This window comes from Vigna unguiculata, chromosome 9 (genome assembly GCF_004118075.2).
Source record: "Vigna unguiculata cultivar IT97K-499-35 chromosome 9, ASM411807v1, whole genome shotgun sequence".
NCBI lineage: Eukaryota > Viridiplantae > Streptophyta > Magnoliopsida > Fabales > Fabaceae > Vigna > Vigna unguiculata.
Window position 1 is genome coordinate 41,651,186 of NC_040287.1, and position 25,979 is coordinate 41,677,164.

General features: G+C 32.4%; 5 protein-coding genes across 5 annotated transcripts; 3 read left to right on the forward strand and 2 right to left on the reverse strand.

The window, feature by feature from the left end:
- Positions 1–3,138: 3,138 nt before the first annotated feature.
- Positions 3,139–4,478, reverse strand: LOC114196119 (thioredoxin H-type-like). Its single transcript, XM_028086650.1, has 3 exons — positions 4,248–4,478; positions 3,602–3,724; positions 3,139–3,486 (listed from the first exon to the last, which is right to left on the reverse strand). The coding sequence occupies exons 1-3, from the start codon at positions 4,335–4,337 to the stop codon at positions 3,331–3,333; spliced, it is 369 nt and encodes a 122-aa protein (XP_027942451.1). The 5' UTR covers positions 4,338–4,478; the 3' UTR covers positions 3,139–3,330.
- Positions 4,479–6,619: 2,141 nt separating this feature from the next.
- LOC114163183 (lon protease 2-like) lies at positions 6,620–7,840 on the forward strand. The gene has a single exon (XM_028047321.1). The coding sequence runs from the start codon at positions 6,808–6,810 to the stop codon at positions 7,675–7,677; it is 870 nt and encodes a 289-aa protein (XP_027903122.1). The 5' UTR covers positions 6,620–6,807; the 3' UTR covers positions 7,678–7,840.
- Positions 7,841–8,715: 875 nt separating this feature from the next.
- LOC114163182 (zingipain-2) lies at positions 8,716–12,083 on the reverse strand. Its single transcript, XM_028047319.1, has 5 exons — positions 11,509–12,083; positions 10,338–10,573; positions 9,842–9,979; positions 9,306–9,731; positions 8,716–9,029 (listed from the first exon to the last, which is right to left on the reverse strand). The coding sequence occupies exons 1-5, from the start codon at positions 11,915–11,917 to the stop codon at positions 8,952–8,954; spliced, it is 1,287 nt and encodes a 428-aa protein (XP_027903120.1). The 5' UTR covers positions 11,918–12,083; the 3' UTR covers positions 8,716–8,951.
- Positions 12,084–13,678: 1,595 nt separating this feature from the next.
- Positions 13,679–16,924, forward strand: LOC114196322 (glucose-induced degradation protein 8 homolog). Its single transcript, XM_028086929.1, has 7 exons — positions 13,679–13,855; positions 14,685–14,826; positions 15,563–15,710; positions 15,784–15,859; positions 15,954–16,065; positions 16,179–16,270; positions 16,433–16,924. The coding sequence occupies exons 1-7, from the start codon at positions 13,823–13,825 to the stop codon at positions 16,475–16,477; spliced, it is 648 nt and encodes a 215-aa protein (XP_027942730.1). The 5' UTR covers positions 13,679–13,822; the 3' UTR covers positions 16,478–16,924.
- A 5,339-nt stretch (positions 16,925–22,263) lies between these two features.
- Positions 22,264–24,236, forward strand: LOC114162782 (dehydration-responsive element-binding protein 2D-like). The gene has a single exon (XM_028046759.1). It carries the CDS (start codon positions 22,419–22,421, stop codon positions 23,178–23,180), a length of 762 nt encoding a protein of 253 aa, XP_027902560.1. The 5' UTR covers positions 22,264–22,418; the 3' UTR covers positions 23,181–24,236.
- Positions 24,237–25,979: the final 1,743 nt, after the last annotated feature.

Consider the following 25,979-nt stretch of genomic DNA (forward strand, 5'->3'; position numbering starts at 1 on the left):
GAATATAAAATTATATAAAAAGAAAATATTTGGAAAGAGAAGTTTTAAATAAATTGAAATAAAAAAAATGTATTCGAGTAATTTATTGTTTAATATTAGAGAATTTAAAGTTTTATTAAAAAAAGCAGGAATTTGTAAACTTTTTATATTTTATCTTTCAGTAGAAGCTCGATTAAGATATCATGAATTTGATTTGAGTTGGAACATATTCACATTAACACTTTAACAAACTAAATTTCAATCGCGACATGTTAAACTTGACACTCTTTTTTTCGATTCATTTACACATTAAAGTTATATTTTATTAGTTTACAATCAATGGGAGCTGATATTTTTAGTTTTTGTTAGCTCCCTCAATTATTTTTATAACAAAATTTAGAAATCAAGTAATACTTAAAAAAATCTTAATAGTATACTATTTAGATAACGCAAATATGCAATGTGATTACAACTTAAATAATTAATGTTGCAAGTTAAGTTTCAATAATCAATTGTAATGAAATAATTTAAGATATAAGTGCAGTAATAAGTTTTATTTATCAAATTAAAGACAGGGATTGTACTGTATGTCTCATCGGTCGATCGGCCAAACCTAATCCCCAGGCCCATTGGCCAAGGTTGGAAATCTTATACATGAAAGGCTATCGGTCGATCGGCCTCATAAATAAACTGTAGGACCATCGGCCAATCGGCTCTGCCAATAAATCACATAGCATCGTTAAAAGACTATCAGTCGAACGGCTGGTGAACAAGCTGTAGGACCATCGGTCAAACGGTTAAACCAATAAGTCAGGTCCATCGATCCATCGGTAACGCTTAATCGAGCGACTCTGATCCCTAATGGCACATCGGTCGATCGGACAAGCATGAGCAACACCTAAACATAACAAAGGACAAATCAATAGACCAACCGTCGGTTGATCAATCTCTTCAGACTTGCGTAATCCTTTACATGCGTACGTCGGTCGATCAGCCATACACGAGTCGTTCACGTTAAAAACAAGACACGACTAATCTGGTCAAGCGGCCATCGGTCGAGCGGTCGAACAACCAATCAATCGGGTTAATTAACGCTAAACGAGTCAGTAATCTTGATTAAGGGGTCATTGGACCGTAATTAAGGAACCCTAATCACAGGCCCACACCGAAAACTATAAATAGGGCCCAAAGGTAGGTTGGTAAAGATCTTTAATTCGCATTTATTACAGCAGTTACACTGATACACCGATCGGCTCATTACTGACTTAAGCATCGGAGTCCTTTAGACAGGTACCTCGATCGTCATCCCAACCGATCAAGCGAAGGAGTAGATTTTCTTGGAGAAGAAGTTATCGCTGTGGTGAGAAGTGGAGTAAGCTTGAAGAGGTTCTTCAGTAGGCTCTTGGCCCCTACCCCCGAAACAGTGATTATCTAATTAAAGACTGAAAAATTATATATATGCATATAACGAGGATTGTCAAGCTATTTATTTATGGGTTAACTCGTATCACTTCGTTTTTAGTGGCTCAATATAAGTGAGATTATTTTTCAATCCATTTTATCATTTCTATTATTTTTAATTCTAATGACCAATAATATTTTTTCTGATATTCACTAATATTGTTCAGTAGGTAACATTAGTTAATATTTATTGTCAACACCAATAATGTTTTTAACTTAAATTAAACACAATTCTTTTTCTTCAATATCAACATATATTACTTTTAATCAATGTTATTTAAAATTGTTTTCGACCAACATTATAATACGATATCTTTAATGAAACGAAGAAAAAAATTAAAAATTAAAAAATTAAAAAAATCATAATTTTAATATATTTATAATTTAATAATTTCCATATTAAAAACTTTTACATATGTTTATTATGAATATACTCAAAGAAAATGAGTGCTAAGAAAGAAACTCGTTATTACCCTCATTCTGCTTTGTCTTTTGTGCTGGTTAGCGTCAAGTGTAAGCGCACTAAGCCGTTATTGTGTGAGGTCAATGTCAGGTTGTTAGCTTTTTTTTTATTTTACAGCTGTTACATTTCTTTCTTCTTACATATATTTACAAAATTATGACATAATTTTTATCTATTTATGATAATATGGAAAAGATATATTTAATTAAGTTTATTTTCAATGATATAAGTTTAAAGATTCACATCACTAATTGTTTATATAATAAATTATATATTTCTATAAGGTGTTTAAAACACTAACTTTTGTGTTTAAATATACAGTTTGTTATATCGTTTCAGAAATAAAGTTGTTTTTTAAACTTTTTTGAAAATATTTCTTTTACTTCTCTTTAACATTCTTCTTCAAAATTATTAACAACTCTGTGTAACATGAAAGTATTTAAGTATATTATATACTGTTTGATATTTAATAATATTGGCATATCATTTTCAACAAATAAAAATAAGAGATAGTTTAATTTATGCTATAGGTAACATCAAATTCATTGCAATTTGAGTGGGTTTCACGATAATTAGTTTAGATTAACACCATGTCAAATTTATTGATTCAACTGAACAATTGTTATGTTTATATTATTTAAACTTATTTATTGTAAATATTTTAGTTCAAAACTAGTTTTATTGTTTTCTTTTACTTTTTCCACTCTTCATTTAAACTCTATGGAGAAAATATAATTGATTATTAAGCCACATTATTTAAATTTTATTTTTTATTAATCTGTTTCAACTATTTTCTTTCAAAATTATTTTTGATGCTTTTCCTGTCTTTCAAAATTATTTCAACTATCAGAATTTACAATATCCTTGGGATTGATTTGAAAACCATGCAATTTGGGACAAAAAGTTCCCTTCAAAATACACTTCCAATTATGTCTATAGGAACATTCTTTTGACTTTTTTATTGTCTTCTGGTTTTCTTGGTTTTTTTCATAGAAAAATCTATTTTTCTAATAAGGATTGAAACAATCATATTGTAACAGAGTCTAATTACAGATATATTAATTATATAATTTTATTTCCTTAAAAATATAATATTATTTGATGAAACAGTTATATTATCTGCAGAATATAGTTTGATGCATTACGTGCTGATTTATCGGTTCCCTATAGTTCATTGTAAACACTTCGTAGTTATAAGTTGAATTACATCACAATCTAATCTTTTACATATTAAGTTATCGCCTAAAATTAAAATGAATACTATTAATGGTGACATATGCAGGGGCACTGCAACAATTTCATTTATACATAACTCAGTCCATGTTTTACTAACTCCATAACCAAGCTGAAATCATCCAAACAGATTCAAAAAACAGTAAAAGCAAAATGACTTGAAGAAATACATTTATTATTCTAAACACATTCATTCATATGGAACTAGCAGCAGCAGCAGGCTCTGAATGCTTGACTATTGCCTGTTGCAGCTCATCTTTCTTGGCTCCCACAACCTTGTCCACCACCTTGCCCTCTTTCAAGAACAGGAAGGTTGGCATAGCTTCAACCTTCCACTCTTGTGAAACAGACTGAAGAACCAAAGTGATTGCAAGAATGAATTAGGAAATTCCTGATAATGCTATAGGATCTAGAATAAAATGAAGTAAATCATGTTCTGTGAAAGATTTAGATGGTCATATTCACCTCCAGTTCATCTACATCCACCTTGAGAAAGGTGACATGGGGCAGCTTTTTAGCAATCTCAGCTAGGATTGGAGCAATGAATCGGCATGGACCGCACCAAGAAGCGGTGAAATCCACCACAATCTATTCAAGAAATTTCATTTCAGTATTCTTAAAATTGCGTAATGAAAAGATAAACCATGTTAAAGAATCACAAATGAAGGCAGTAACGACACAGATCAAACATAAGCCACATTTTAAAGAATCACGAATCGTGCTAATCATGACACAGATCTTCAATAACCTAATAAATCACAAAGGCAGCTAAAAATTTCATCAACAAGGGTACTTTCAGGGGATCAACATCCTCTGCAGCTACTTCTAAACAGCAACACCCCATACTAGTTTAATCAAGACAGTACATGCAATTGAAACTTCCATCACAGGCACTTCAATTGATTAAATATATCAAAGAATCCAAAATTCCCAATATCAAAGTAGAAAGAGCAACTCTAAGATAGATCACCACAATAAACAGTCTTTTCAAAGGTTGGTTAAAAAATCAAAAGCTAATGTGAAAAACCCTAACATGCATAATGCTGTGCAAATTAAGACATAGGAAAGAGGAAAATGAAACTAGAGAGGAAGTTAAGGAGTTAAAAATTACCAGCTTTTTGGACTCTTGTCCCTTTTTGAGATGTTCTTCCCACGCACTGACGCTGTGAACACCGATAACTTGTCCCTCTTCGGCGGCCATTGTTCTCTTTCTCTTCCTCTGCTTCTTTGGATTCTTTTCTTTTTTTGTGGATGCAATAGGGAAGAAGAAGTCCCTACATATTTATAGAAATAGATTTCTTAATATTAAATATTAGTACAAGAATACGCGTTTATTGCGAGTTCACATTTAAGCGGCGCAAGTCCCCGTGTCAAGGGCTACCTAGTAATTTACGTTGTGCCTCATGGATGACGTCAGGGACGAGAGAGAGTGTAAAACTCTCACACCTATTTCTTTGTTGTGGCGTACAATTTTTATTCGTATTCATTAATTAAATGTCGGATACATTTTAATCTCAAACTATTTTTGTATCCAATCTTTTATTAATAATACTCTATTAGTTTGAATAACTATATGTTTAACAACAACCTACTTGACAAAAAATAAATAAAGTCAAATGGTAATTGAAATATTATTTATAAATAAAGGGATAACATAAATAAGAAAAATAACAACTAATAAAATTAAATATTCTCAGAGTTTACCCTTAATTAAATAAGGAGGATGCTGTATTAAATAAACACCAACGTTTCCCTTCCTTCTTTCTTGAACTAGATGCTTTGAAACAGATAGTGTATATTTTGTAAATTTCACGCATCTTACGGATCTTAAAAACATTTTAAAAACTTCAAGTCTCGTTGACTTTGTCTCGAATATTTATTACTTGATATCAAGTTATAACTTTGCCTTTTCAATTTTTTTTATATATTTTTACAAGTTTATAGCTTTAGAATTTTACAATTTGACACCCTTATAATCCAACAATTTTAGGGTTCTATAATTTTATACCTTTATTTTATAGTTATATTGTTTCATATTTTATTCTTTTATGGTAATAAATTCACATTTTTATAATTTTATTATAAATCAAAATTACTGATCAATTTTTTCTCATCAATAAAATTTGTATTTTTATCTTTTTATTGATAAAATTATTACAGATTTAAAAACAATAATCATAGATAAATTTATCAACAAATTTTACAAAAGTCAAATTAGCGATAAATTTATCGATAAATATTTAAAAAATTTAATTAGTAACAAATTTACCGATAAAATTTATTGATAAGAATTATCAATATAATTTATCAATAAATAAATATTATAAACTATCAATAAATTTTATCAATAAATTTATTAATAATAAAAATTTTAATTTATTAACAAATTTTATTGATAAATTCATTATTAATGAACGTTTTCATTAATTAATTAATATTTTTAATTATATAATAAAATTCGTAAACTATCAAAATTTTCATTAGATAAAATTCGTCAACAATCTATCATTTTCTTGTAATAATTATATAAAATGATAAATAATTGAACTAAATTTGAAATAATCTATAAATAATCGAAAGTTAATAAACTATAAAAAAAGCTAAAAACTAAAATATTTTATGTGACAGAAAACCTTAGAAAGTTTACTCAAAATAAAATATAATTCATTACATTAACAATAATTGTTTTATTTGAAACCGATGATATATTATGTCATGATATCGATTACTATGATGTTTTTTCTCAATTTCAAGTTATTTCTATATAACAATAATACGAAATAAATAATAACAATGATAATAATAAGAACAACATAAGTAATAATAATGAAAATACTATTAAAAATATAATTTTTAAATTAAATACTCCAAAAATACTATTAGTCTACTTTTTGTTTTACATAGTTTATAAAAAGATTATTTCTATTTATTTATTTTTCAACCAGATAATATTTATTTTTATCCACTTCTCTCTTATTTACGTGTATAATTGGAACAGTGAGAGTTTCAATTAGTTAAAGACGTCAAAATAGCATTAATAAAAATTATAATTCAAGTATTAAATTACGTGACAATAGATCAGTATATAAAAGAAATGTATGTTGAAGTATGATATTAGGATTCAACACCAAAATCCAAGTAAGTTACGTGTAAATAGATGAAATCAATTTATCATACATGATCTTGATTTTGATTTTGTTTTATTCATTGAAAGATTGATATTCATATGACACATCAGCATTCAATTGTGTTGACCTTATGATATATATTTTCTTAATGAAAATATTATAACTCATTAAAAGATTATGGAGGTTTTGAATTCGAATATTGGGCCAAATGTTAGATTAGGCCCAATAAAATTTTTGGGGCCTGATTTATCTTGATCTAAAATTGGCACGTGGTATATCCAGAACCACAAACAAAAGAAAATCTTCTATCATATGCTTAATCTTCATTATTATTATGTCATCCACATAATCTTATTTGAACTCACAAAATCTAACTCCAGCAGGGGGAAGCTAGCCACTGTGAAGTTCAGAACAGAAAATAGTAATAATAAAATTAGCAAGAGGTCCAATAATAACCACACAACAAAACTCTGTCTGTAACATTCACTTCTACTTCTGCGTTTGCTTCTCTTATATTCTATTCTAAATTTCTCATTGGAAGAAATGGCATTCCCACAGCTTATCCCTTCTCCTTCTTCTTCTTCTTTACCTCACAAACCCTCCTTAAACCCTACAAAACTATCTCTAAACCCTAAATCCCCAAACTCTCTGCACAATCTCAATCTCGCCGTTCTCCGCCACCGCTGCCGGAAGCCTAATTCCACTCTCCGCTGCTCTGCCTCTTCCTTCTCCGAGAAGCACCACACGAACTCCCCCAACTCCGATGACGTCGTCGAGCTTCCTCTCTTCCCTCTCCCTCTGGTCCTCTTCCCCGGCGCCATCCTCCCATTGCAGATCTTCGAGTTCCGCTACCGTATCATGATGCATACTCTCCTCCAAACAGACCTCCGCTTCGGCGTCATCTACACGGATGCCGTCTCCGGAACCGCCGCCGTTGGCTGCGTCGGCGAAGTCATAAAGCACGAGCGCCTCGTGGATGACCGCTTCTTCCTCATCTGTAAGGGCCAGGAACGGTTCCGAGTGAACAGTGTGGTGCGCACGAAACCCTACCTGGTCGCGCAGGTGACGTGGCTCGAGGACCGGCCATCTCCCTCCACCGACCTCGATCTGGACGGGCTGGCCACCGAGGTGGAGACTTACATGAAGGACGTTATCCGGTTATCCAACCGGTTGGGAGGGAAACCGGAGAAGGAGGTTGGGGATTTGAGAAGAAACCTGTTTCCAACGCCGTTCTCGTTCTTCGTTGGCAGCACCTTCGAGGGCGCGCCAAGGGAGCAACAAGCGCTGCTTGAATTGGAGGACACCGCCGCCAGATTGAAGAGGGAGAAGGAAACATTGAAGAACACTCTTAATTACCTCACTGCTGCTTCTGCTGTTAAAGATGTTTTTCCCTCTTCTTCCAATTCTTCTTGATTGGTGATTTATACTCTATACCCAATGTATTGTTGCTTGTAAGTGTAACTTCGTGGCAACATATTGAGAAAATAGATGTAAATTCTTTTCGTGCGAAAACTCTGCTTGCATTTTTGTTCTTTACTGAGATACCTATTATATATTGCGTTGCTTGATAGATAAAGATGGTATATGCCATTTGATCTGCGGATTCAATACAAGTAGTGCTGCAGGCTAATAGAATATTTAATCTGTTTCATTTCGCCACCTGATGCAGACAGTTAGATGCATATTCTGTTTTAGAATAAAAATGCACATCAAATGAATTGATGTTCTTCTATGTTGATGATGTTTTAGTAATGCTTTTTCTATAACTTGCTCTTTTAAGTGCTCAGTGGATGTGAATTGTTATGACTGTTCATCGACTTTAAGCGTTTCGATTTTAATAGGATTTGCAATTTGGGAATTATTGATGTTGAGACAATGTTTAGTTTGTGCCTAGAATTTTGTTGAACATATTTGATTATTAGTTTCAAGTCTGTATCTGCAGACTGAGGTTTGAGGTGTGCAAACTAAGATCAGAGCATCACTAATCCAAATTAATACAATTGGCTACCCGATTTTCACTTATCCTGCAAATGAAAACAAACATCTACATTGGCAGAACTGGCACTGATGGAGGATTCAGGGTGGTTTATATTGTCACTATCTGTCACCTCCCTGTCTTAGCTCCTTTTGTTTTGGGCTTAAAAATTAATTCTTCCATTTTCTAAAGTAAAGAAAAAATAAATGCCTGTTTTAGTTTTTATGTTATTTTATAACCGAAGTTTATTTCAACTTATTCTAATCATATACTTCATTTATGTTACAGTTCATAATCAATTTCAAGCATATGTGTGAAAACGCATGCATCATGATGTAAAGACCCCACAAGTTAGCATTGGTAACATTTATTTTGATACGAAAATCCCATACGAGATCCATTTTCAGACACGCACTTCCGACAACTTTAAAATGGACAAACTCCCAATGTAGATGCACAATTTTAGAAGCTAGCGATTGTAGCTAAAACAAAAACGTTTCCTCTATAATAGAACGATATGCTATTCGGGTTGTACAAGCATTCCCTACATGCTTATCCAATCAATATCCTTACACAATATCGAATATAATCCATTTGTCAACACTTGATTCCTTTTGAGCGCTAATAGGCTACCCGTGATAAAATAACCCATTAACACAAATAAATAGGATAGCAACTATGAATCATACAAATGGATGGTGTTGAAAAAACTTCAATGAGATTTCCAACCTCTTGGCTTGTTGGAGAAATCCTGATTTCCTGATGTGATTGCTGTGGTCCCATTTGTAATCTGCGGTATAGAGAAAATCAGTAAGTATATTTGTTTTATTAAAAAATGCAATGCTAATTACACAATTTTCTGATACATTCTCTTTATGTGGATGAATACAACGTGTTAGTATTTCTTAGTAAAGATTGCATCAAATGGTAATGAACTAAAAATTGTGAATTGAAATATGTTTTAGTGGAACATAAACGTCAACAAATCGATCACCCACGTTTTGGGCACCATATTAGATCATTTAATTGTGATGATGAGCACAGGTAAGAAGGAGTTAATACTAACCTTTAAACATTGGCTCTTTTTTGTATCACAAATTGGATAATCCTGGGGGCAACAGTGCCGCCTGTCTTTACAACACACAGCAGAAGTTAACCCACAGCATTTCCAAGAAAAGCATATTCCAAGAAAGCTCGTGGCACAACAACATGTTTCTCCTTCTGAACAGTGAGTGAACAGATTACATCTTACAGGAGCTGGGGGAGGAGGAGGATTAGGATTGGTCTTGATAGGATATGAAGCTAATGTGTTGATTCCACATATCCCTTTGGAATCGCCACTGTTCCGTATCATGTGTATGTAACCATTCATTCCCCAATATTTTCCCCATGAGTTCTTTACAATCCAATAATCAACTCCATTTTCTGAACCATAACCTACTATCAATACTGCATGATCCAAAGCAGTTGAACATGGTCCGGAGAAGATACCCTAATACATCAATATTTTATAGCCACTGTTAATTTTAAGATAGATGGTACAGATATATGTGATAATAATACAAATAAGTCAGTGCTCATATTGATCACTGGATTACCAACCTGTGAGTACAACTGGAAAGCTCTATCACTACCACATATGCCTACACTCACAGGCTGTGAAGCAACGGCCTTTAGTATCTCTTCCTCGTTCGAAGGCAAATCAGCATAATCATCAATTGTAACAATACGCCTTTTCAACTGTAGATTATATGCAGGAAGAAAGGGTGAAAACAGATAATAAACATACTAATATCAGCAAAACAAATAAACAGAAAAGGAAGAAAGGAAAGACAAAAAATTTCACAAGCAGTTTTCTGGTTTTAGACCCTTGGTAGGTACCAGAAGTCACATTAAACACTGATTAGTTTCAGTCAAACTCGGTGGACTCATTAACAAGTTTTATCTTCTTCTTTTCTTTCCACTTGATCTCAAGTACTGGTTAAAGAGAAATCATACTATATGGTGCTTGAACCAACAGGTGTGGGTATACAATTGATAGACTGAAACTTAAGAATTCAACATTTTGGAGGGAAAGCGGCTGAAGAAGCAAAAATACCTTGTCCTTATTGCAAGGCCGTTGCCGAGCTTGATATGGATAATCATCCTCTGTATCAATCCCTTTGTTGTCAATGATAAATTGGTATGCATAATCCATGAGTCCACCTTCACAACCACTGTTGTAGGATGTGTCACAATCTACCAATTCTTGCTCAGAAATGCTTTCAAGAGACCCAGTAACAATCTTATTTATACCTTCAATTGCACCAGTAGCTGAGAACGCCCAACATGCACCTAGATAACACACATCTTAAGTTGTCACCGAATTGTATCATGAACAAATCATAGTGACAACTAAAAAGTCCAAGAAGAACAAATAGCATGTCACCAAGAATGACGAATTCAAAATCAACTAATGAATTTTTTGCACAATATACAAGAGAGATAAGTAGCTTTCTTGTATCAAAAGTTTTTTAACTAAACCGGATTTTCCTTGAAGGTCTTATGCCACGAATTGGCAAAATCGTAAAACCAGCTGACCATACAATAGTTGTTTGTCAAATTAGAGGCCAACTAAACACTCCCTAAACTCCTAACAGTAATCTGGCTATGCCTATTAAACATTTAGAAAAAATAATTATCTCTCTGAACCTACTCACTAATTATAAATATAAATGTTGGAATTTCGATTTGAGATTAGCATATTCCCAAAAGCGAATTCATCAAGTTAAGATTGTTTCTCACTTATATATGCTAGAATCTCTAGCACGCCGTGAGCATCAAATTGGTAGGATTCCATATTCAGAAACGGTTGGTATAAACCACCCAACATTTACAACAACTAGAATATGCATTCATAGAATCTTAAATTGACCAAACTTCATAATGAGATTATATCACTAGTTAATGTACAATCTCTAACGTAACCTTTAGGCGAAGGATTAAGTATCTCCAATATGAAATTTCCACAACTAATATATGCTAGTGGGCTATAATAGATGGTACAATAGAACCTACTAAGCTACAGTAGTGTATAACTTTAACTTCTTCTTTTTTCCAAAAAGTACTTACTAGAAGAAACATGTGGCCTAAGCTGGTGTCTGATACAACTTCAAAATTGAGCTCATGGAACGAGAGTTAGGTACTACTGCCACTAATGTTGAACGATTAAGAAGAAAAAGTATTTGATAATTTTGAAAAAGGGCGTATAAAGAAGATATAGGGAGTACCGCAGGCTCCTTGGTCTTTGACAGGTGTAACAGCGCCACTCTGTCTCCAATCGATCTCAGAAGGAAGGTGTAGAAGCTGATGGGGTTGTTGATTCTGAAGCCGCTTGAATCGAAGCATGGAAGGGGAAAAGCCAAGGCGTGAGGTTTTGAATTCATGGTGGGTGAGATCGGCGAATGCGTTGAGGGAGAGAGTGTAGGTGGAATTGTTAGCATTGGCGTTGTGGTTGTGTTGCGAGACAAAGGCATAGTTGTCCTCGAACACACGGAACCTGTAGCGTTTTTCTTCCTCGGAAGAATAGGTTTTGGCGTGTTCCTTGCACCACCTTTCGAACAGATCGGAGGTGTCGGAGGCAGAGGCGAAAGGCAAGAAGAGAGTGAAGAGGAGGATGAGAGACAACAACAATTTCATCGGACCTTTCGTGGAAAATCAGAATTAACAACGCTGAGTTTGAGTTGGAATTCCTAGAAAGGAGGAACGTAGGTGGTAGAAGGTTTGAGGAAGCTACTTTTGGATCGATTCTGGACATCCAGTGATCCACACGGTCCCAACTCCCAACTACAAAACCACACTCAATATATGTTCTATCCACTTAAAATTTAGTATATTTCATTTATAAAAAAAAAGTAAATAAACATGTTTGTCTCAAAATTGAACACGCAAAAGAGTGTACCTGAGGCATATGATTTGTTTTAAAGACTGCGTGTATGTAATATTAGAGTCTGGTCTAGGATCAGAAATTGGGTTGGTCCATTTCGTTTTAACTCATCTAATATTTGGTCTGCATAATAATTAAGAGCTAATTTTTCTAATTGTGTTGATCTGTATTGCATAATATCTGATCTGTAAGTCAAGTCAGCTGGTTGGTTTGTATAAACAAAATTAAAAGAAAAACTATGCAAATGTTATAATAATTGTCCTATTTTAATGTTCTATATTTTGAGTGCATTGTATAAATCTAGGAATAAAATTGAAATAAACTAAATAAATTATTATGTGGAAGTTAAACCTTTCATAAAAATAAATAATTATTATAATTAATTATAATATAATTAAAAATATTTAAAAATAAAATTGATTTAATAAAAGAAGTTGGAAGAAAAAGTAATTTAATTTGTTTACCAACATTTAAAAGATATGAAATTTGTTCAGATTCGATTCAAGTCCGTCAATCATTATTAAAAACGATTATTGTTAAGAATAATTACCAAAAAGGTAAAACATGTCGAAAAATAATATTTAAATTAATAATTACACTTCACATCTAATTAATTATATGATTAATGCAAAATAAAAATATAAAAAATGTACAAACTCAATATTTTAATCTTATTTATGCGGAGTGATTTATTTTCTTCTCGTACTGTCTATTTGTTTGTCTCATGTTAGTGTTTATGTTTGCCTTTTCTTATTAAAAATCTATTGGCAAATATTAATTTTGTGAAAAAATATAAGAGATTTTAGTTTACCCCTTATATTGACGTGTGTGTGTGCCTAGTCATATAAATACTTTACACCTTCCAAGAATATGTTCTCATAGTTAAGACGAGGTATTAACTATTTAGTAAAAACTAATTTATACTGATATTTTTATTTTCGCGAATACTGGAGTCCACATTTATGACCTGTCAGTTGTATTCTAAGTTCTAGAAGATACATATATGTCATAAAGTCTCTTTGACCTACCATATTCATAACGTGTGGTAATTTATGTGTACCTTCCTGGTCCCAGTTATTATGGGGTATAAATAAAATAAACCTTAACATTTTGATTTATTAGAGATACTTAATTTTAAATATTATTAAATTCTTAAAAAACTAATTATATAATATAAAATTTATTTATATTAAATTAGAATAAATACAGGTACTATATATATATATAAAATATTATATTAATAATATGAGTAATATTATATTATTTAATAAAAAATTATATTATAAAAAGTATAATTAATATTATAAAATGTAAATAAAAAAAGAATTTCTTTTATATATTATTGTAATATAATACCGAGACTATGGTAGTTGAAAAATAAAATCAAAGAATCTGATTTTTTGGAATAAGAAAAAGGTTGTAATTGGTTGATTTGGTTCAGTGGGTCACTCGCTCACGTGCACCCGGCTGACTCAGCAAACGAGTTGAGAGGCAGGTCACGTGTTTGCTTTGAGAAAACTCACACACTCACCACACGTTGGAGTCATCACGAACACGGACGGTGTGAATTGCAATCGGATCGTTTCGTAGCCACCGCACCTCAGTCTCGTGACTGGCGCCTCCTTTCACTGTTCGCTTCTCTCGTCTTCTACCAAACCATGGACCTCGATCCTCGTCAATACGAAAACGTTGTATGTTTCTTTCTCCTTGTCCGTGCTCTACTGTTTCGACTTCACTTTCTTCGTTATGATTTTATCTTTTGCGACTGTACTGTGTTGTCAATTTCTCATATCCCGATCCCCTCTGTGGTCACTATTCACTTCCGTGCTCCTTTCACTTTTCGTTGTTCGTCGAGTCTTATTTGTAGAACTCGTAGATGCTTATTGAGGTCTTGACTACAGTGGAGACCCTCGTGAGTAGTTGCCCTGTGGATATTAATAATATGTTGTTTCTGCGATAAAAGATTTCTTACTCTCTGGGAAACTCTCCGATTAATTAATTTCTGAAAGATATTTCCCAACCCTAATTTCTCATGGTAGAAAATTGAACAGAAGAGGGATTGGAAACATGGAATGTAATATTTATCCTGCTCTGTATACTCTATGTTGCTCTCACATGAATTACTACTATTATGCGTTTTTGCTCCGGTGATTAAAACTTTTGCCCTCAAATTTATGTTTAGGAGAGAATGTAATTCATCCCCAGTGGGTTAGTTGAGTGGATAAGGCATGGTTTTGCATGTCTGGGTCTTTGAAACCATCACTCGTTTCTTTGGGATGAAGTGAAATTAAGTTCCTCGTTAAGTGTCTTTGCGTCTAGAGACTTCACTTTTCACTTGTCTTGGATTTGGAAGTCACCCCCTTCTAATTTTTATCTACAAAAGGAAAAGAATTGAGCTGAGATTCAACCCTTGTAGTGTGCATTGTTGGGTTTCTGTTTTTGAATGGTTGATTTTCTGGTTCCATTGATTCTCTTACTGTAATTAATCCATAATTTTTTCTTGGTTACTTGAATTTACAGGCTATAAATGATAATGACATCCACAGTATTGTTCTGTCATATCTTATACACAATTGCTACAAAGAATCGGTAGAATCATTCATTACTAGCACTGGGACAAAGCAGCCCGCAGATTATTTGGAGGACATGGACAAAAGGAAAAGTAGGTTTGTGTTTATTTTTGGTACACAGAATTCATTCAAGATTTTTTTGGTGTTTTCTGGTTATATTTTGTTTGCCTGCTTATCCTAGAATTTTGTGTGTACACTAAGTGTTCATACATCACAGGTTTTAAGAATTTTTCAAATCTAAATGCACGTTGTCAACCCCAACACGAGCGGTGCTTTAATACTACATCTGTGATTCTTTTACTTGAAACGACTTCTGACTTCTGTCTTAAAATATATTTGAATTGTGATTAGACTTTTTTTGTTTGTTTATGGTGTCACTTCCTGAAACTTGGAGTGAATCTGGTTTTGGTTCCTTAAATTTTAAAAAGTTCATTTTTGTCTCTCAAATTTATAAAAATATGTGGTTTTAGTCCTTAAACACTAAATTAGAGTGACTAAAAACAACCTTAAATAAACATTTTATGTCCTTCAAATTTATTATTTAGGGATAAAACTATTTTTTGAACATTCAAGGGCCTAAAAGAACTTCTGTAAGTTTGGAGGATTAAATTGAGATTTGTCCTAAATGTTAGATTTCTTGTGGATCTTTTTTACTATGTTAAGATATCTCTACCGGGTTTCTATTGACATTTTAAGATATCTTACTGTGACACAAAGGGTGCTGGGAAATTCTCCACACACCTATGAAGATAATTAGGCTTTTTATTGGATCTTATTATTACTAATGAAAACACTTCATCATGATGATAAATTTCATCTTTTCTTTAGGAATCTTTCACTTTGCACTCGAGGGGAATGCACTCAAGGCTATTGAGCTTACTGAGCAGCTAGCACAGGATATTTTAGAGAAGAATAAAGATTTGCAGTTTGATCTACTAAGCCTTCATTTTGTTGAGCTTGTTTGCTCCAGGAAATGGTGAGCATAATTTAATTGTCTCTCAAAGAACCCGTAGACTTCCTACTTTCATAGAATTTCATTTTATTGGCAGCACAGAAGCTTTGGAGTTTGCTCAGACCAAGCTGGGCCCTTTTGGAAAGGAGCCCAAATATATGGAAAAACTTGAAGTATGTCTGAATTTCACATAGTTTTTTTGTGATCTACGTGTGTGACTTTGTGTGTGCTTAAGATTGAATTTTTATTATGCTACTGTTGTTGCAGGATTTTATGGCCCTTCTTGCTTACAAGGAGCCAGAGAAATCCCCAATGTTTCATCTCCTTAGCTTAGAGTATCGGCAACAGGTTGCAGATAGTTTGAATCGGGCTATTCTTGGTTGGTTAACTTGTTATCTGCATATTTTTAATATATTTTGTTGCAAATCATGGAACTTTCTCCTATCAATGTTTAATGTGATTTTTTTTTCTGTGATGGTGGGTAATTGGCAGCACACTTGAATCTTCCCAGATACACAGCAATGGAGAGGCTAATACAGCAGACCACAGTTGTTAGACAATGCTTAAGTCAAGAAGCGAGTAAGGTAATGGGGGTAGCTTATGAAATTTAAGAATTAATGCAAAGTTCTATCTAACCTGCAAGACCTTGGATTGCTGATCTCTTCTGGACCAGTAAAAGGATATGTAGCCAGCTACTATAGTATGCACAATTGGTGTTCAAACTGATTCTTTCATTATCTTTGCAGGATGGGCCTCCACCATTTTCTTTAAGGGATTTTCTCAAAAGTTGATGGAGAGTCGATTGGGAAATGAAAAGCCTATCTTGTCACATATTGGATTGATTAATGGTTTTATCATAGGTGTAAAGTTTTTTAATACCTTTTCATCTATAAATTATTTGCTGCTAAGCGATCTTGATCTTTTTGGTCTTGCTGCAATTTTGTGAAGCATGAGTAATCCATGATTAGCTATGGCAAAAAGATGCAATTGGAACCGGATAGAGATGATCCTTCCTCTCTGAGGCAGTTAGTTGGTTTCGTTTATGGCTAATTTAAGTTATTTTCTATCCATTACAAGTTTGAACAGACAAACTAATTATCACAATTCCCTTAATTTAGATGATTTTTAATCCATTAAGGTTGAGCTGAAGTGTGTACGAAAAGTTTGCGTGTCTGGATTAAATTTCTATGTGGTCATTGTATGATTTTATAATTTTATTTCAGTTAGCACTCTCATTATTTTGGTTTGAGAGACTGTCGATATTTCTTTTATGATGCACAATGACCGTTTAAGTGCCATTATTATTCAATAATGTAATTTTGATTATTTATCCTCTCATGCCCATAGACACAATTTTTCCTCAAAATAAAATAGCTTTTTCTTCCTGTACCCATGTAATTGTTGAAAGACTTTTATTTTTTGTAAACGTGGCTTTTCTGTTTAGTAAGTTTTTTAAAACAAGTTTTGTGGATAGGATTTTAGAAAAAAACTTTTGGAACTAACTTTTTGGTATGCATAAAAAATATATTCTAGAACGAGTTTTTTGGAACAGTATATTCAAAATAAACTTTTAAAAGTTTTTTGGAACAATATTTTCAAAATAAACTTTTAAGAACACATGATACCCTTCAAAACGAGTTATCCAAACCACCTAAATGCATTTCATAACGAATTCTTTAAAACTTAATTTCTGAAACAATTTTTTCGAAACATAAATGACAATTTTCAAACTGAGTTTTTATTTATTTTTCTCAAGGAGTGTAGTTGATAGATGGTAGCAACATTAGGTGGTGTGATGTAGTGAAGAAGGATATTTTAGTCTTTTTGGTGTAAGTTTGGAGTGCAGTTAGTAAAAATTAGGTTGCAAGCCGTCCCCATTTATGTAAAGTTGGAGGCCCAGGAAAGCAATCTTAAGGGCTTTGCCCACTTGTTATGGAAGCCAAATTTATAATACATCACAATTTTTATCAGATAATAAATAGTATAAATTTTATGTCGTTGATATATAAATGTTTTTTTTTCTTAATTCTGAATATATTTTTTTTCTCATGCCAGAAGGAGAATATTTATAGTATTTATATACTGAAGAGGCGTTTTCAGAAGAAGTTGAAAACTTTTGTATTAAACTCGAATCTTAAACGTTGTGCTCACCAGCTGTAGGGGATCCTTATCCTGTATTATTTGACGGTGCCAATATAATAATATTCGGAAAATGTAATGTACAATATATTATTAATGTGACAACGATGTCTGAGACTCATTTGCATTAGACATACAAAAATGAGAAATTGAGGTAGGTGTGTGAAAAAAAATAAAGTATAAGTAAAAATTATTACTTAATTGAGAAAAGTAAAAAGTAAATTGATTATTAATAAAAGTATTGTTTTACTTTAATTATTTAATTGCTTGGACACTTAATTTTATTTTAGCAAGTTTATCTTTATTTCATTTTATTCCTTACTCTTAACAGTAACACTAATGATTGTGATATTCTCAATGATACTAACATTCTCCTAAAATGGATCACTTCACAAAATTAAAACTTTATTATTGCTATTCGTGGATGTTGGTGCTATATTTTATTGCTTGATATGTATGACTGTCATCAATAATTATAATGAGATAAATGATGTTTTGTATACTGTATTTACTTTTTTTTTTCAGAAGTCAACTCCATTGAGATGTATATTATACTGTGACGTCAAAAAGTATAATACTATAGTTATGAAACTAGGTTTTTAAGAAATATTTATATAGTAACACTACCTTTCCCACAGGGAGAATATCAGCACATAATTAGTAAGACAAGTCATAAGCTCCAGGACTTTTAAGGAAAATCGTTTTCATTTTACATTTTAATGTTTCGTTTCTAATATAATATTGGTGGATCAATTACTATATTTTAGATATTATCTATTTTGAAGTCTAAAATTTTATTATAGTTTTGTCTTTAAAATATTTTTTTAAAAATCGAAAAGAAAGAAAATATTTAAACCAAATATTTCAACCGTTCTAAATTTCGACTACGATGTTAGACTATTTGATAAACTCAGAACAAAAGTTATGTTAGATTTCAATTCAAAATTAATTAATACTACTCAATATATATATATATATATATATATATATATATAGAGAGAGAGAGAGAGAGAGAGAGAGAGAGAGTCTTGTATAACTTAAGTAATCTAGGTCTTTCCAACACGAACAAATGAAAAAGTAATATTGTAAAAATCAATTAATTTTTTATTTTTGTCTTATTAAAGTGTGAAAGTTATTTTGGGTTTCACAGTTTCCTATTTTTTTCATCTCTTCCGAATCAAATGAATGAAGTTTCGTACAGTCTTCATTTTGTTCACATCATTTCTCACATATTAGAATGTTAATCACTAATTGTGGGTATTTGTTTTTATACTTTTAATTTTCTTGTCAACTTAAAGGAATTTCAGAAATGATTTGTGCTAGCATTCATAGAAAGAAAATCACTATGAGACATTAAATTACCTTTCACTGATTTGGTATCTTAATGCATGAAAATTAGTATAACCAACTTTAAACATGTAGATACACTGCTTAAGAAAAACTGATGTTAGAATCAACTAGTTATTAAAATTAAAAAAAAAAAAACAGTTTCATTTTTTTTAATCCATAAAGTTATAATTGATTTGTTTTCAGTAGTAACTACTATTGTAATTTTTGATTTTATTAAAATTTACAAATTTAAAACATGAAAAAATTTTAATTTAAGAAATCCTAAATATATTAAAATCAAGCAGTACGAACGGGCTAACATCAATAAAGAAAATTGACATTTACAACTTACTTAAAAAATCACATCTACATCTTATATTACAATTAAGGAAAAGGGTATTTCAGACTAATTACACTAATATTTACATTTATTAAATGCTTATCATTAATATGTACTTGTTAACTTTAAAAATCAGTCATTTTGCATCTTATAAGGAAGATAAATGCCTATAAAAAAGTTTAAAAAATGCTAACTCTTATTTGGAATACTAATGGAAAGATAAACATTTTTCATAATAACTTATACAAGATAAACACTTATATAAATGAAGAATACAATAAGTTTTGTTAGTGTTTGAAAGATTTTACAAAGGAAACAAATTTCATTACAACTTTTTTATGCAAAATCAGACTGGTCCCCAAAATAAATAAAAAAAATCAATTTTATTTATTTTATTTTAAAAAAGAGAAGATTATCCAAGACCTGAGCAGACCTGAGATATTTTACTCTAATAAGGACAAATGCGAGGAAAATCGTAATTAAAATAATAAGGTGTTTTCGTCACGTGTCTAAATGCACAGTACGCATGTCTTTCTAGAAATGCAACAGCTTCTACGTGTTTAAACAAATGCACGTCACTTCAAGTGTTTCATATGTGTGTCGAAATACAAACGAATCACGTGTTTAGACCACCCTTCGCCTACGTGGCAATCACTGCTCGTCTCAGAGATCACTCAAAGCGAGGCATTTTTTTTTTAATTTTTTTAATAAAATTGTCCATTTTTATCCATACACAGTGTCTAGCAGATGCAATTTAGCTCCTGAAACATTTTAAAAGATTTAATTTAGTCCTTAAAGTCTTTAATTTTAATAATTTAGTATCAGGAAATTTAATATTGGATTGATCTTTAAATATTATGACATTTTTTTAGATATTAAAAAATGGAATAAAAAATTGTTTTTTTCTGAAACCAAATTCACATCTTCGAGGGATCAGAAAAAACGATATTTTTATTTTTCATCATTTGACATTGACATTATTAATGGAGTGAGTATTTTCTCTGTCGTGATAGTGAATCGATGTTGCCAAACTGCTTCGGGAGTTGAACGTGTCTAAGCCTTGAAATATTGCGTCATGATGTGTGAGAATTCCAACCCAGGAAATAATATTTGTTAATTATCATTCTAATACTTGAAATAAAAATAAAAATAAAAATGATTTTGTTTGCTGTGAAATGGTGAAGGTTTTGGCTCAACCCATACACTATGGTGTCAGAAGAGGTTCATCTTAATCAATCTCTTTGTGTTTCTCTGTTTCTTAAAATGTAGGATGAAATTGCCCTTTCATTTTACACAAATTTCATTAACATTGCATATATGAATCACAAAAATTATGAAGAAAGTTAATCCGAGGTTTGTTTCATACAACTTATGCAAGGAAAAATAAATAAAATTTGTGAGCTGTGTGTAGCTTAATTCCTATACAGTTGATGAATAAAGTGTGATGATTACAATCTTTCTAAGTTTTTAATTCTTTTATGAATAAAAAATAAAGTGTACAAGGAAACGAAGATTGCTTTGACAACAAATATACTGCGAAGTTGTGCTTCTTGCTTTTTCTTTTTCTTTTCATAACGGCTGCACTTGAATGTTTCCAGTGAAGTCTGCACTGCAAAGTCAACTGTAATTTTCTTTAAACATTGCAGGCACTTGCAATAGTTTATGAAGATTCGGTCTGGTTTTGTTCTGACCTTGTTGTAAAAACTTAACACTATAAGGACTAACATATAAAACACTTGGATCACAATTACTGCTATACAACCGAGGTGATTAACAAAACATTATGGTAACAAGTTTGTAATTGAGTTTTAAGTGAAGCACAGTGAAGTGTGACAAAAATAATGACATGTGAGTCTCGAATTCCGCAATTGATGAAGAAGAAAACATTAAAGACTGCTTATCTCTCGGTTTGTGTTACTCCTTATCTAGTCCCTTCGATCCACCGCTAAATTTGGTGTTAATGTTGTGGGGAAAAATATATTCCATATTACTAACGGTCCTCTTTTGTGATGACAACCATCAAGTAATTGAGTTCTTCAACACCACATTTTCTATTTTCACACTTGTGATGGAGTGTCACCAAACGACAAAAAAAGGCAAATGCACTAGGTAGTGTAGGAGTATGAAGAAGTAAGATTGTAATTAAGGGGGTGTGCAATGTCGACCAATTTCTGTAAACTCTTATCCGTGTCTCATTTGCTATGTGTGGTGTCACAGTCCATTGGATCTCTTTCACTATTCACTGATTTCTAAGCCCTTTCCATAGCGTGAAACACCAACACCTGGGATTGTTTTCGTTACACGTCTGAATGCATCGTTGCTAATTTTCATGTGCGCAGTTTTGGAACCCCCGCAAGCACTTATCTTCAACCGTTTCGTTCCAATATCACACCGATCCCACACTATGGTAAATGAATGACTTATCCGAATCCGAATTATCTATATACAGTCACCATGCAACCGCATCCTCTCACCCACACCTTTAATTTTCTTTTACCCTTTGCTCTACTTTTTTATTGTTTTTTTATTCTCCCTCCATCTTATCCATCACAAAAATTCCTTCACAGATAAAAAAAACACTAAAAGAAAGTATAAATTAAGTAATAATCATAGTTTATTTGGTGGTGTTTGCCACATGATCATGAGATTGCAGTATGCCAGTAAAAGGGGAGGCCAAGTGTGAATAAGAGAAATCAACATTGAAGCTGGTCGTGGACACGGTCTGTGTAGCTTACATTGCCAAGTTTCTTCTTGGCCCCACTTTGGGGCCACGTTTCATGAACTTGCAATCTCTTCTGCATAGTATTTACTCTCTTGTTGTTTCAGTATAAATAGGGTCATCAACCTCACTCCATCTGCAAGTCCTTGAGCTTATCTCTACTTTTTGTGTCTCCCTCATCATCTCAATCCTCCAAAAGCCTAACATGTCCACAATGCTGAAATCAGGCATGAAAATTGAGGAGAAAAAAGGGAAGAAAACAGCACAGGCCAGCTCCAGAAAGGGGTGCATGAGAGGTAAAGGAGGTCCCGAGAATGCCACTTGCACCTACAAAGGTGTGAGGCAGAGAACCTGGGGGAAATGGGTTGCTGAAATCCGTGAACCCAATCGTGGTGCTAGACTCTGGCTAGGGACATTTGAAACCTCTCATGACGCTGCTTTGGCTTATGATGCTGCAGCACGTAAGCTTTATGGCCCTGATGCCAAACTCAATTTACCAGACCTTTCTTTGCCCCCACTGAAACCACCTCAGTTTCCCCCACCACCACCTCCTGGTACCAGCACTCAAACTCTTGATATGGAGAATCTGCAACAGCCCCTGATGCAAAACAACATAGACATTCCAACTTGTTCTAATTTCAATTTCAACCCTGCAGTCTCCATGGCCTCTCAGGAGGTTGGAGTCACTCCAATTTACACCAGTGATTGCATCGTGTCCCTTCCCTTGGACACCAATCCTAAGCCAATTGCAACCTACCCAAAACTTGAGGGGATTGAGGGAGAGTTTTCTCCATCTTGGGAGACAATGAACGAGACTTTACCTGTTTTTGATGATTCTATCTGGGCCGAAGCTGCTATGTCTCTAGATCTTCCTCTAATTGCAGCAGAGAATGAGATTTACACACCGGAGAACAACAACTTGGCAGATGTGGATATGTGGGACCCTCAAACTCCATGGTGCATGTAATGTCATCCTTTGAGTCACAACTCCCTTTGAGTCACATCTCATAAGGGCAAGGACAAGCAGCTATTATACCTTATAGTAGCTGCGATCTGGTGTTTTCTATATATATATATATACACGGTGTATAGAGGGGTAAAGACATCTGTGTTACCACTGGTTTGGTAATAAGATATAATATATATAGATACTGTACTACTACTATATATATTGTGTATGTGTCTTTTAAGTTACCACATATATGTATGTAAATATTACTTAATAGTGTTAGGGATGGTGGTCGTGTCCCCTTTCGTCCTCTATAATCCCTAAGTGTCCCCTTTCGTCCTCTATAATCCCTAAGTGGTGTGTCCTCTCGTGCCCTATTACCAAATAAGTCATTTAGAGGTTTCGTCTCAAATATCGGTTTGTGCCCTATCTATTGTCTCGGTATTAATAAGTTGTTTAGGTTTTGTGCCCTATCTATCGTCTCGTTTAGGTTTTGTGCCCCATCTATCGTCTCGTCTCGGTATTTTGTGTCCTATCGTCCTGTATCAATAAGGTATTAATAAGTTGTTTAGGTTTTGTGTCCTATCGTCCTGTATCAATAAAGTATTAGTAAGTTGTTTAGGTTTTGTACCCTACGACTTGTATCAAAAGTTGTTTAGATTTTGTGCCCTATGTGTTTGTTCGGCCTTTGTTTTGTTTAGGTTTTGCACAGTTTTGTGCAGTGTATCATCTGTGTCTTCAATAAGTACTATATGAATATCCATCTGTGTCTTCAATAAGTACTATATCAATAGGTCTCGTTGGTTTTGTGCAGCGAGCGAGATATATGTAAGCTGCAAGCATGAGATCATGTTGCTTTCCTGCAGCCTGAGATATATGTAAGCAGATTGTGTTTTGTGACTTTTATGTCAATAAGTATTATATTAACCGATGGTGCAAAGTGAGATATGTTTGTAAGCAGCTTATGAGTTTTATGAGATATGTGAGAGCAGCTTGTGACTTGTATGTCATAAAGTATGTATGCACTTTCTTATCTGCATAAATAATAAGATGTCTTATGCCTGTTTATGTTTATCTGCATTATGACAGTTCATATTTACTCTCTATGTTTAATTACTTTATTAGAAGATTTGTTTTTAATTTCACACATAATTTTAATCCTTTAGCTAATCAATCTTATGTTATTCAAGATTTCACTAAAACTTTAAGATGCTAAGTGTCCTGTCCTGTCAAGTTTGAAAATTATGAAAACAATTTATCTCTTGACACAAAACCATGACACAAAACCAGAACCAAGTTATTGAATCGGTTCTTAACTATAACTATCTTAAGGTGATCTATGGAGTTTTGTATTTTAAATTATTTGTAATCTTATAATACCAAACCAATAAACAGTTTGCCTAAAACACTATTGGACTAGACATTCTAAAAATATGGTCTAATCCCGCTCTGTTTAGTTTCATTCCTTCACTGAAATGAACAGGGAAAGTGAGATATTTTAATTTGCAGTTTCTGTAATTGGACAGGGAAAATGAGACATTTTAATTTCCAGTTTCTGTAGGCCAATATATTCCATTTTTAGAAGTTAATATATGCCACAAACTCTTTAGTCCTGGAAAAGATATAATTAATTACATTTTCTTACTTGGTTAATTATTAATATTTTATCACCAGTATACTAAAATTTTCAGATTTTTGTCTTATTATACTTCATGTTAATTCTTTTTAAATTTTAAATATGTCTTTTGAAAATGACACATATAAACTATACTATGGGTAAAATCTTAAACAAAAAGAAGAGGATAATGTCAAGATCATGATTGAAATGATTTCTTCTATGGTATATAGTCAAATATGCAACCAGTATATCGTCTATCTGATTCTTAAAATATACCATAGTTTTAATAAATATAAAAAGGTGTTTCTCTAAAGTAACTTTCATGTTATAATAAAGATAGTCTTCTCAAATACTTGCATATAATAATTATTTTCCCATTATTTATAGTTTAGTAGATAAAAATTACATAGAGTTAAACATAATCACAATATTCAAATGAGTGGGCCATAAATAATAAAAGTAATTGATTTTAAAAAAGATGCTAACTAAAAAAAAAATCAATATCAAAGACATTGTTGCCATCAAATTTCAACAGTTTCGCTTTCAATCCACATACATATATTTATCTGTAATTTTTATAAATTACCACCTATTAATTATTTAGCCAATAGATTTAGTTATTAGCCACAAGAGTTTGAGTAAGAAAGAAGAAAATTCTCAACAGTCAGATAGTGTAAAAACAATATGGTAAATCAAATTTTATTCCTAGAAACTTTTCAGTGATCTATTTCCAATCAATAAGATTCTATAAGTTATGATTTATCAAGACACAACAAATAAATAATGGTGAGAGTTGTGATTCCAGAAACGCTTAAACTTATCAAGATTTCTCTATTTAATCTTGCTTCTGGCTTTAGTGAAGTTTTATCTCTATCTTGTAAGTTGTTTTCTATTGAACAATTCTCTCCCACTTTTTTTTTTTTTTCTCAAAATTTCTTAAAGTTAGATTTCTCAAAACCTCAAACTTGTTGAGCATATTAAAATTGGTCCAAAACAGAGTTCTATTGTTAGATATGTCTTTTTTTTTAAGTTATTTGGACTTCAGGTAATGCTTCAAAAGCTTATTTGTTAAAGTTCCAAATCACTCGGATGTCTCTTATTTGCTCTGTATTCTTTAATTATTTTTAATTTTGCCAAACATATTTTTAATTATATAAAGATCGTATTTATAGCTAAGAAAAAAAGTCTAATACGAAAGT